General features: G+C 35.8%; 1 protein-coding gene and 1 non-coding gene across 2 annotated transcripts in view; both read left to right on the plus strand.

Annotated features, from left to right (window-relative positions):
- LOC106875391 (tyrosine-protein kinase HTK16) overlaps nucleotides 1-9,120 on the plus strand; it is a 16,314-nt gene extending 7,194 nt beyond the window's left edge. Inside the window, exons 6-11 of the mRNA XM_014923499.2 lie at nucleotides 252-331; nucleotides 2,950-3,090; nucleotides 3,547-3,735; nucleotides 4,734-4,822; nucleotides 6,305-6,431; nucleotides 7,901-9,120. Of these exons, the coding sequence (XP_014778985.2) occupies nucleotides 252-331; nucleotides 2,950-3,090; nucleotides 3,547-3,735; nucleotides 4,734-4,822; nucleotides 6,305-6,431; nucleotides 7,901-8,062 (788 nt within the window). The 3' untranslated portion in view covers nucleotides 8,063-9,120. The remainder of the gene's footprint in view (nucleotides 1-251; nucleotides 332-2,949; nucleotides 3,091-3,546; nucleotides 3,736-4,733; nucleotides 4,823-6,304; nucleotides 6,432-7,900) is intronic.
- Nucleotides 9,121-12,242: 3,122 nt separating this feature from the next.
- On the plus strand, nucleotides 12,243-12,348 carry LOC128250177 (U6 spliceosomal RNA). The gene has a single exon (XR_008266281.1). It is a non-coding gene; the product is annotated as a U6 spliceosomal RNA (small nuclear RNA).
- The last annotated feature ends 390 nt before the right edge of the window (nucleotides 12,349-12,738 follow it).

The raw sequence follows: 12,738 nt of genomic DNA on the forward strand, positions 1-12,738 counted from the left end.
TGGTGGCGGCGGTGGCGGCAGCAGTGGTGGTGGAACAGACTTTGTTTGTTGGAGATTATTATGAAGAAATTAATTACAGTGGCAGTAGCAGGGGTGGTGGTAGTGGTGGTCATGGTGGCTGGTAGTGGTAATGATGATAATAGTGATGATGAGTATAACAACAGAAGTAGTTGTGTAGTGGGCTGGGGGGGAAAATGTTGAAAATAGCTTGAATCTGTTAATTAAATGTCTTTTTTGCATTTGTCTCACAGGTGGTCTTTTAGGTCTTGGAGAATTTGGTGAAGTAATGAAAGGAACTTTAACTACTCATGATGGCAAAAAAAGTAAAAAGGTAAAATAAATCCATTTTTGCATTTCGTTTTTGAGATTATATTATTCTACACTGCTAATCCATTTAAGAAATTCCAAAGATTTTTCAACTTTGGTCGCCCCACCACCACTACTACCCCACCCTGCTTGCAGCAGCTGCTTTTGTAGAGTTGAGTAGATTAACTCATTTGATACCAACCAACCCAAGTTCTATGTTACAAACTTCCTGTGTGAAAGTGGTCTAAAAACTTTCCATCGAAATTTCCTGTTAATTTATGTTTCAAACACCATCATCATCATCATCATTATCACTTAACGTCTGCCTTTGACAGGAGCCAGCTAAATGGACAAATTTCAAATATGAACATCACACAACTAAAAGCTTTAGGGTTGCTTACTACAAATACCATTGCTTAGGATCTCTCTTGACATAGCAAAAACTTCATCACCAAGATTTACCTTATTCTTTCAGGTCAGAAAATACTTCAGTTCCCTAACAACTATTAACTTTTTACAGAGCTCAGGTGAGGCCTACAACAGGATACTACTCCTATATCTGGGACAGTTTGATCAGTGATTCTCATCTCGGATCCATATGGCCTTTGGAGGGCCATATAAGCTTTTGTTGTTCAAATTTACCTGCAATAATTTACTTCTACTTCTTACAATACACAAAATATTTAAGCAATTTTTTTTTATACACTTCCTTATAATATCTAATTATAAGAATATAATATGAATTTTTAAACATCAAATGGCTAGGAGGGTCCATCTGAGTAAAAAAAGGGGGTATCAAAGGGGTCCATGGGTGAAAAATAGTTGAGAAACATTGTGGTTTAGAGTTTTCTAGTTCAGAGGATAAGTTGCTAGTTCAGTAAAAGCCTGATGGTTCAGTGAAAGTTTACTAATACAAAGAAGGGCTCTGTTGTTCAGAGGTGAGCTTGCTAATTAAATAGAGGGCTTTCTAATTCAGAAGAAGGTTTGCTTACTAGCTCAGATGCTCCTACAACCTAATGAGTTATGAAACTCATTTTTCTCTCTGGAAAAAATAAGTCTATCCACTATCATTATAATTATTAGTCTGTCATGAATGAGCTATCTTTTACTAAAGACTAAACAATGAGGATTCATCACAAAATACTCTTGTATTTTTAAAATATATGTGGGTGTAAAACATCCTGAGCAAACAATAAATGCCAAGGGCACTGGTTTGCCTTGTCTAGATTAGACCAAACACGTTTTAAGTTGGTCACACTTTTTGTGAAAAAGCCATTTCCTATAAAACATTGCTATTTTACTTAACAAACCAGTTTTTGTTGGTATATTAGCTAGAACATTGTTACTAAATTAACACACAAAATTATTCACATTTTCAAATAAGGCTATATGTATTTGCATAAGTTTCGATTTCTTCTATCTGTTTGGCTGACAACAAACATAACCAATTCTAATGAGCTTTACTTCCCATGACCTTTATAGGTTTTTGCTCAATGAATGGGTAATACAACCTTTCAGGGTATGAACAAGAAAATCATACATCATTTATAGCTTTTTGTGTATTATATGTGTAGGAGAGTGTTATTGAGGTCAACTTTGCATTTTATCCTTCGAGGGTTGATAAAGCCAAGTACTGGACTCCATTTAATTGACTATAAATTCCCTAAAATATATGCGATTCCATACTAATAATAGTAATCAATAATTTGATAGAGAGACAAATATAAAGAGAAGAAGGTAAATTGTCAAACAGGTTTATAGATATACAGACAGATAGATATAGCACAGTGGTTATGAAGTTAAAGGCTGAAATAATAATAACATGACTTTGAAATGAAACCTACAGAAATTCTGTTGTATCATACCTTTACTTAGCTCAAATCTGTTTGACTGACATCAAGTTCTACTTCACTGTGGGTTGGTTAATTGTGGTGAAAGTATCAAGATGTAAAGACATTAGCTCCACTACTCAGTAACCACATTATGAGAACATATCTGGATTAAATGAGGAGTACATTTATATTTTTAAGCAAAGAATGGATGCGAGTGCAATGAAATATGAAATGTTTCATTTATGGTGAACCCACTAATGCTGCTGACATGAAAAAACACCCACTACTCTCTGTAAAATGATTGGAATTAGAAAGGGCATCTGGCTAGAGACACCATACCAAAACAGATGTTAGAGTTCAACACAGTTCACTGACCTGGTGGATTGTGTGAAACCATCCAACCCATGCCTGCAGGAATACAATCACTAAATGATGATGATGATGATGATGATTTCATATGTGTTATTTGGTGTCTGCAATTAAAAAAAGTTGCACTAGAAACACATAGTGAAGAAAGAAGGAAACTTCTACACAGTCACTTAGCTTGCTAAAAATAGCTGCCAGATTTCTTCAAATCACACCCTACTGACTTAAAAAAAGGAAGAACACATTCAACAATGTAGTCTTAGATGTATGAAAATGGCATAGTGACAAATGGAATGTCTTTGATCATATAAATTTTAATCGAGGCTACCTGGGTTTTGAATGACTTTCATCTCTTTCCTATACTAGTAAAATCACAAAAACATTTTGATAAAATCCTACTTTCTGTTTTCTGTATTTTAAATTTCTGTTTTTATATTATTTTTAGATAACAGTTGCTTTGAAAACCTTTAATAATAATGTTGTGAACAGCACTTCAGACTTCTGTCGAGAAGCAAAGATTATGATGAACTTAGACCATATATGTATCACCAAACTAATTGGTCTATGTCAGAAACCTTTGATGCTGGTAAGTGGCAGCACTATTTTTGCTTTTTTATGTATTGTTTTATGTTACACTACTACAAACTGTCGGAGGTGCAATGGCCCAGTGGTTAGGCAGCGGACTCGTGGTCATAAGTAGATTTGTTAGAAGAAAATTGTAAGAAGCCTTCCATATACATATATGTGTGTCTTTGTATCTCTGTTTGTCTCTCACCACTGCTTAACAACTGGTGTTGGTGTGTTTACATCACCATAATTTAGCAGTTCAACAAATGAGTCTGATTGAATAAGTACTAGGCTTAACAAAATAAGTCCTGAGGTCAATTTGTTCGCCTAAAATCCTTCCAAGCAGTGCCCTAGCATGGCTGCTGTCAAATGACTGAAACAAGCAAAAGATAAAAACTGAAAGATATCAGAATTCAATATTTGACCAACACCAAATATATATATATATATATATATATATTTTTTTACTTTTTAGGTTGAAGAATTTGTCCCCAAAGGATCAATGCTAGACTTTCTCTTGGATTACCCTTCAAAAGTTGATGCAAAAGTAGAATTGATTTTATGGGCATCTCAAATTGCCTTTGGAATGGTTTATCTGGAATCAAAGAAAATGGTGCATCGAGATTTGGCAGCAAGAAATATCCTTTTAGAGTCTAAAAAACAGGTGACTATCAATTGAGTCTTCTGTCAGCCTCTGGAATTTGTGTTGTTGCTGTTGTTATTATTATTATTATTATTATTATTATTATTATTATTATTATTATTGCTGCTGTTCTTCTTCTCCTTCTTCTTTCTATCTCTTAAAGCTAATTTTGTTGTTGTTTAACCCCCAGTTTATACACCCCTAATCACTCAATCTTCATTTTAGGTTTAGTATATCTGGGACCACATTAGCCTAGACTCACAAATCTCCTTCCCTTCTCTACGTTTTTTTACAACAGTAAGGATATGTTGAGAGAGATTTGGCGGCCATTACTAACCATTTGGGTAGCTACATCAAGCTCCTCACCTTCAGACTGTTACTACTGCTGTTATTGTTGTTGTTGTTGTTGTTATTGCTGCTGTTTGAGGGTGACCTTTCATCTTGTCTTTATGTTCTGAGTTCAAATTCGGCCAAGGTCAACATTGCTTTTCCTCCTTCCAGGGTTAATAAAATAAGTACCAGCTTAGTACTGAGGGTGATGTAATCAACTTTCACCCTCAGCCTAACTTGCTGGCCTTGTGCCAAAATTTGAAACCATTATTGTTGGTCCAAAGCAACTTATAGCACCCTCACTTATTCTATACAATGGAGATCTCATCATCTTCATTTTTAACACTACTTTTTTCTTCAAACTGGTATTGGTTGTACAGCAGTATATATATACATAACCAGATGTCCTTCCTGCCGACCATTACTGATTTTTAAAATAAGATACGTTATTCTGCATCTTCACATGTGAAAAAACTGCTGGACATTTTGTTTGTGGCAAATATAAAGAACGTTACCCCAAGACAGTGTCAGTGTGAAGATATGTGGATACACATGTGCACACACACACATCATCATCATCATCATCATCATTTTAACATGCTCTGGGGTACTGGACATACATCATTTAATGATATTAAAATCATCCTCTATTATTCATCAGTTTTTGGGGGGTTTTTTTCACTCCACAGATTAAAATAACTGATTTTGGATTATCTCGAGCTGTGGGAGAGAACCAGTATTATCGTGCCACCACTGGAGGAAAGTGGCCTATCAAATGGTACTGTTAATTTTACTTTGTCCATTTATTTTTCTGAAATTACACATATTTCTTTTGTCTTTATTTATCACATGTAATATGCAAAATATCTCAACTGCACTTACAGTTCATCATCATCATCATCATCATGGTCATCATTATCATCATCAAATTATCGTCATCAAATTTGACGACTGGCACCCGTGCCAACGTCGTCTCCTTCATTGGACACGAAACTCAGCTTGCGAAGACTTATTGGGGCAAGCGAAATCGGGATAGCACCCGTGCCCAGTGTTGCCTTTCTGGCACTTGTGCTCGTGACATGTGTAAGGATTTTCGAGCGAGATCGTTGCCAGTGCCCCTGGACTGGCTCTTGTGCGGGTGGCACGTAAAATACACCATTTTGAGCGTGGCCATTGCCAGTACCGCCTGACTGGCCTTCGTGCGGGTGACACGTAAAAGCACCCACTACACTCTCTGAGTGGTTGGCGTTAGGAAGGGCAGCCAGCTGTAGAAACCTGCCAAATCAGATTGGAGCCTGGTGTAACCATCTGGTTTCACCAGTCCTCAGTCAAATCGTCCAACCCATGCTAGCATGGAAAGCGGATGTTAAACGATGATGATGATGATGATGATTGTTGTCATCAACCATTCCTCCATACTGGCTGGCTTAAATAGGATGACTTTCTGAGGCAGTGTTTTACAGCAGGCAGCTAGATACCCTTCATAATGCCATCTCTTTTAGTTACATTTCACAACACACAAGTGTATAAGGTATAAGTGTATCTGTTCTAAAAGTTAGGATACACATAATTATAATAGGAATTTCATTTGATTGGTTTCAGTCATTCTAAACATATCGTTTTCGTCGTCATCGTCAACATCATCACCATGCCTACTTTCCATGCTGGCATGGGTTGGACATGTCATCATGCTCCAAGTTAGTTCTTATTCAGAATTACTAATTAATCTCCTAGATGTCCTGTGGGATGAAAGAGTCGCTGAAGAGGTTACAGATGTGTGAAAGATTTCCAGGCAATAGACATAAGCTAAAAATAAGAGATGATGATGATGACAAACAGACAAGTGAAGAATGAATATGTAGTACATGTGTCTATTAGGCAAGTAAAAAAAAATGACCATCCTGAAATATAACAATATCTGTTTCAGCACATGATTTTACAAATTCATAAACGCATGTGTGTGTGCATGCGTGCATGCGTGAATGTGTGTACAACAAACTTCTTTTAGTTTCTGTTTACCAAATCCACTCAAAAGGCTTTGACCAGAGCCCAGGGATATAACAGAAGACAGGCCCAAGGTGCCATGTAGTGGGATTAAACTCAGAACTATGATTGGAAAGTGAACTTCTCACCACACAGCCATGTCTGTGCCAATTAAAGATTTTTTTTTATATTTCTTTTTAAAATTTTGTTTTCCTTCATTTTTTTTTTTATGTACCATTAACTGACTTTGATTTTCTTTTTTTGCAACATGTTGCAGGTATGCACCTGAGTCTGTAAAATATGGCCATTTCTCACATGCTTCAGATGTCTGGGGTTTTGGTATAACATTATGGGAAATGTTCTCATATGGAGAGGTACCTTATGGTGAGATGAAAGGAATTGATGTAAGTTTTTATTGCTTTTCCTTTAATTATGTGTGTTGGATGTTGTCATAATTTGGGTTGGGTACCAGGGTGCTTATAGCAACTTTTATTTTAAGTATCAGGGAAGAAAGTACCATATTTTGATGTCATCAGGGAAGTACCATATTTGATGTCATCAGGGAAGAAAGTACCATATTTTGATGCCATAAAAGGCGCATGGACATATTAGATGAACCCATATTTCAGCTGTGCATATTCAGGAAAAGGTTTAGCATTTTAACTTGCCATATGTGACCCAATATTGCTTTGTGTTTTTTATTCAAACTGAGCAGATCCTTCCTGCCTTTCACACCTACCCTACAAAGTCATTCTAAAACTAAGCAATCACCTCATCAAAATCTCAAAGCTCTGAGATAATGCAGGATTAATTCAAAACAATGTGAATAAATAATCATTACATTTGATAGAGAAATCTGAATGCTAAAGGGTTAAAGCATGTAATATAGGCCCAACTTTGCATATAGAATCTGGAGTGAGACACTTTTTTTCTAGAAAAAAAGTTTATCTTTTATTCCATCAAATACAGTACTTACTTTTGTGTGCAAGTGTGCATATGCTCATTTGTTCATTTCATTTTTACATGTTTTTTCCATGATAGCATGGGTTAGGTGAGTATATTATTGAGGTATTGCTTTACAGATGGATGCCCTTCCTCTCACCAACCCTTGCCTACTTCTCATTCCACATGTCTTTGAAAGCATTTGTTCACTGCTTGTACCTCAGTGATGTTTCAGTGGAGCACAAATGTAAACAAACACACAAACACACATACATGGTGCACATGCACACTCACGCACACATACACACATTTTATATATATTGGTTTCAAATTTTGGCACAAGGCTAGCAATTTCAGGGGAAGAGGTAAGTCGATTTCATCAATCCCAGTGCTCAGCTAGTATTTGTTTTATCAGCCACAAAAAGATGAACAGCAAAGTCACCCTTGGCAGAATTTGAACTCAGAATGTAAGGACAGACAAAATGCTGCTCAGCATTTTGCCAAGTGTGTTAATGATTCTGCCAGCTCTCTGCCTTGACGTTTCATGTATAGTAACAACAGGTTTCTTTTAATGTCTACCTGCTATATCCACTTACATATGATGGTAGAATAATATTTAAAGACGATTTGACTGCAATGTCGTGCTTGCTGGTTGAGTAACTATGTAGAGGCTTCCTCTCTTCAAGGTTATGAGTTCAATTCCTAAACCAGACAGTATGTTGTCTTTGCAGTGCTCCAGCTGAAGGCTGATGCAGTCATTTCTTTCTCCAGCTGTTATATCCTTCATGTTCTGTTAGGTCCAATGGAGTCTATATCGACTTGTATGACACAACTTCCTGTTTCTTTCCTCTTCAAATTTAACTGTATTTCCCATAAAATGAATAATTATATGAATATATTAATTTTTTTTTTTAATTCATATTTTCTCCAGGTCATGAAATTTTTGGAAAACAATAGCAGATTGTCTCAGCCCAAAAAATGCCCAAACGCCGTCTACAAGATGATAGGCAGTTGTTGGGAAATGGATAGCAAAGCTCGACCAACATTCACAAAACTCCAAGAATTCTTTACCAATTTTGGAAACCAAATGTAACTAAAGAGAAACCTGTTGTTGTTGTTGCTGCTGCTATTTTTATTGTTGTTGTCTGTGTTGTTTTTATGTTGTCCTTTTGTTTTGTAAGTATATTTTTTATTATATTTTTTAATGAGATCTGAAGGATGGGAGCGTGACTAAAAGAATCCTGAGAGCATCCAAGAAAAGGCTTTGTAACATTTAGTTACAAATGCTTATATTCTAAGTTCAAATCTCACCAAAATCAACTTTGCCTTTCATCCTTCCATTCCAGAATCAAGAAAATAAGTACTGAGTCAGTATAATTCACTGTCCCTTTCTTTCACCACCACTTCCACCAAAACAAATCAATAGGATTGATCATTGATCGACGTATCTTATCATCAAAAAGTCATGCTTTTAAGTCTATTTATCTGTATGAGGTTTGTCAAATAAATCCTTTTGGGATTTTGAGAGTTACATACCAGTAATATACTGGAATTATAGGGGCACAGGTATTACTGTGTCAATAAGAAGCTTGCTCTGGGCTCAATCTCATTGTGCAGAACTTTTAGCAAGTGTCTCCTGCCAGAATATTTTCCAATTTCAGCTCATTGTGGTGTTTGGTTGAGAAAAACTGTGCAGAGGTCCAACATAAATGTGTGTGTGTATCATACAATGTTTGTATATAAACATCAGCTAGAAAAAAATAAAATAATGAAAAAATTGGTGGGTTTTTTTAACAAAGTCCATTGTGGTATTTGTTCAGAACTGCTTTACAGACACTTCTTGTCATTCTTGCCATCAGATGTACATTGAACCAATGACTGACCCATCAAAAACCTTATTATTCATTAATTGCAATAATATGATAATCAACAACACATCCTTAATTAGGCTCTCCTGAGCCTAATCAAAAAGAAATCATTATTTCTATATATTTTATAGTTTTTTGTTTTGTTTTGTTTTTGTTTTTTTTTTCACTTGAACAAATTTTCATGACATCACCGTTTTCACTGACTTTTTTTAATGAGAAAAACAAAGATTTTACTGACAATTTTTGTATATTTTTGTTATGAAAATAAATTTTATAAATTGCAGATGTTATTGTCTTCATTTGTTCATTTGATTCTATCACAATCTTAAGCTGCTAAATTTGACTTCAGATCACACCCTACAAATTACAACAACCCATTTTTTAAGCCCATCTTCCTTGCTAAAGTGGAGATTAACTTTGCAGGTCTCATAGATCAGTCATCCCCCAACCGTTTTTGCAGCATGGTTTCATGCAAAGAAATTTTTCCACAGGTTGGATGATCATGCACATAACAAAACACAATAAAGTGTATAAAATATAATTTAATTACTATATATATAATACATATACAGATCTTGTGTATGGTCCACGGTGAAAGCATTAAATGTAACTACACAAAGAAACATTATTCAAGACAAATCTATACTAGAAAATATACATTACATATATTTATTTATACATTTATAATGCAAAAATACCCTACAGATTGCTATGGTCAATAAAATAGAAATAAAATATAAAAATTCCTTCTTTCTATGCAGCCCAGTACCAAATAATCTTTGGCCCAGTACTGGTTCACAACCTGGTGGTTGGGAACCCCTACCACAGATTGTATTTATCATGGTTCCCCTTTTGAGGCACAGTTTTACAGCCAGATGTCTTCCCTGTTGCCCTCTTATGACAGGAACACAATGTATTTTTTCCTAAAATTGGACACACACAAATCACAGTAATCTTTTAGGAAAGAAAAGTACTTGAGCCAATGAAAGAAGCCTCTACACAGTTACACAACTTACTAGAAATAGCAGTAAAATTCAACTGCAAATCAATAAGGCTACTACTATATAATTGCTTGACCTACAAAAAATAGTAGCTATAGCAGCTAAATTTTCCTCAAGTCACATTAGTGTGGGATCTTCTACATGGTTATTTGACAATAAGTCAAGTAACCATGTAGAGGTTCCCTTACTGGTATGATTAGCAGCCAAGTCTAGTCTTAAATCGATAAGGGTGTTTCTATATGGCTACTTAACTTGCTAGAAATAGCAGCTAAATCTCCCTTTTAATCCTATCCTACTAGCCTAAATAAAGAAAACCCACATCAGACCATCTTGTAATCTTTGCTAAATGTTCTACATACAGCTAAAATGACAGGATGGTCACAGCTGGAATGATTTTATAGATCTGCTCAATTAGGGCTGATCTGGAGCTAGAAAACAGAAAAAAGACAGAGTAGAAGAAAGTGCCAACGGTGTGGATTTAAGGTGGACCTCAACTTGCCAGGAAGTGACCCACACACTTGATTTCATAACCTCCCTCTGCAGCACATATAGAGAGAGACACGCAGGATCCAGTTATGAAACTGTCACTGACCTGGTTATGGTTTTAAGTGGCACCTTCTGTAAAATGTCTGTCATGTGTAGCCCTCTTCATCTGCTGGTTCAGGCATTGAGCTCTATTGTGGTCATCATCCGCTTGCTCCAACATTGGGGTCTTTGGGGGTCACGCTTAGTCTGGGTCCTCATCTTTGACCTTGCCACCAAGGGTGGCTCTACCAGGATTTTAGAACTCCTGACCGCATTGCTCTCAGAGTCATTGGTCCATGCAAGCCCCTCTACCACAACATGGAGCGAAAAGTAAAGGAAAAGCACATTAAATAAGGTAGTCCCAGAAACACTATGCCTGAATTTAAAAAATCTAGACGGCCACGGCTAGAATGGCTTTGATCATCAGTCTACTGGATCATGATAAACAAGCTGCTGTATGATAATAATCTAAATCAAATGACCTTAAACAATGGCTATAAGATTAAAGTCATGACTTCAAACTGCTCTACTAGAGTTGTGGTGATGTATCCTTTGGCAAGGTACATAACTCTGCTTACTCTGATTTGTCTGACTAAACAAAAAAAAACAATGAATAAATATGTTCCTGTTATATTTTTTTTTCCTAATAGTTTACCTTGAAATACATTATCCAATGTATCTCTCTCTCTCATTTTTTAGAATTGTAGGCGTGATATGAGGGATATTTCATGACTATTTCTAGCAGTATGGGTGATCATGTAGACCAGTGGTTTAAACTTTTGTAGCTCAGTGCCCCCTTTCACAGAATGGTGTTCAACAAAACTTCTCTTGTTTTGCAAGTAAAAAAGGAGATTATTTTAATCAATCAGAAGCTAATTTTGCACAGTCATTTATCATCTCATTCAGCATGTGCCACTTTTTAAATATTTGAATGGACTGGTGCTGTCTGTGATAAATTTTTACCGGAATTACTAAAGAGAGTGAAGACTGCAGAAACCATGCCAAAGTCAACATCAGAGCATGAAGTAGTCCTGTAATCCATTTAATCCTGTCAAACCACCCAACACATACCAGCAGAGATGACGGATGCTAGAAGATGGTGGTGATGATGACAACAATAAAAATTCAAATGCCAACCCTAACTTTGAAATCAGTACAGTATGACATTTAACTCAGCCTGTAAAGCAAACCCCTTAACCCGCTGTGTTGCAAAGACCTCCTAGAATACTTCAGTTTTGGTCTCAGTAACTGAAGTTACCAAAAGTTATAAACTATTCATTGCTTCTTGTATTATTGACACCAGATACATAACACAAACTCCCAGATGCTTTGTACTCCTTTCCTCACCCACGGAAAATGTTTTCTCAGCGAATTTAATGAATTTAATGTGGAAAAAATGGTGGGCATGTACACATACACCCTGACACATATCACAATTTTTTTCGAAATTTTAAGTTTCATAAAATTAAAAATACCCATTTTCTGCGTCAGTTTATAGACACATCGAAATATATATATAATTTACAAAATCTCCTACTAAATTAACGCATGAAATGGGGAAAGTGAAGTGAAGCATTTCAATTCTGCATAGTAGGAATGAAAATAGAACAGAAATTACCTCCCTTGATTTGTATTCAAATACTATTAAAGTATTTTTATGTTTTATATTCATGAAATATTTGTCAGATTAATATATTATATTTCAATAAAACAATTTTATATACAATAAAAAATATAATCTATTAAAAATATTATCAATATCTTTATTTGTAAATTTAGCTAACGGCTAACTTTGACCGTATATGTTAATTAGATTGCGTATTTATTTTTTTACGTAAGTTTTAGTGACTATATATACTGTATTCAAATGGTAGTCAGTGTATTGCTTCGGCAATACATATACTAAAATTGGAACGATACAGAGAAGATTAGCATGGCCCCTGCGCAAGGATGACACGCAAATTCGTGAAGCGTTCCATATTTTTTTGTCTTTCATTCTTTTATTTTTCTACTTGTCTCAGTCATTAGACTGCGGCTATGCCAGGGCACCTCCTTGAACCATTTTAGACGAAGGAATCGACCTTACTACTTTATATTTTTTAAGCCTGGTACTTATTCTATCGATCTTTATTGCCGAACCGCTAAGTTACGGGGATTTAAACACACTAAAAGCGGTGGTGAGGGACAAACACACAACACATACACATACAGATGTATGTACAAAGGGCTTCTTTCCACTCACAAATCTTTGGTCGGTCTGTGACTATACTAGAAGACACTTGCCCAAGGTACCACGCAGTGGGACTGAACCCGGAACCATGTGGTTGGGAAGCAAACTTCTCACCACGCCTGGAAATTTTCATTTTATTAAAAAA

This window comes from Octopus bimaculoides, chromosome 19 (genome assembly GCF_001194135.2).
Source record: "Octopus bimaculoides isolate UCB-OBI-ISO-001 chromosome 19, ASM119413v2, whole genome shotgun sequence".
NCBI classification, from domain to species: domain Eukaryota; kingdom Metazoa; phylum Mollusca; class Cephalopoda; order Octopoda; family Octopodidae; genus Octopus; species Octopus bimaculoides.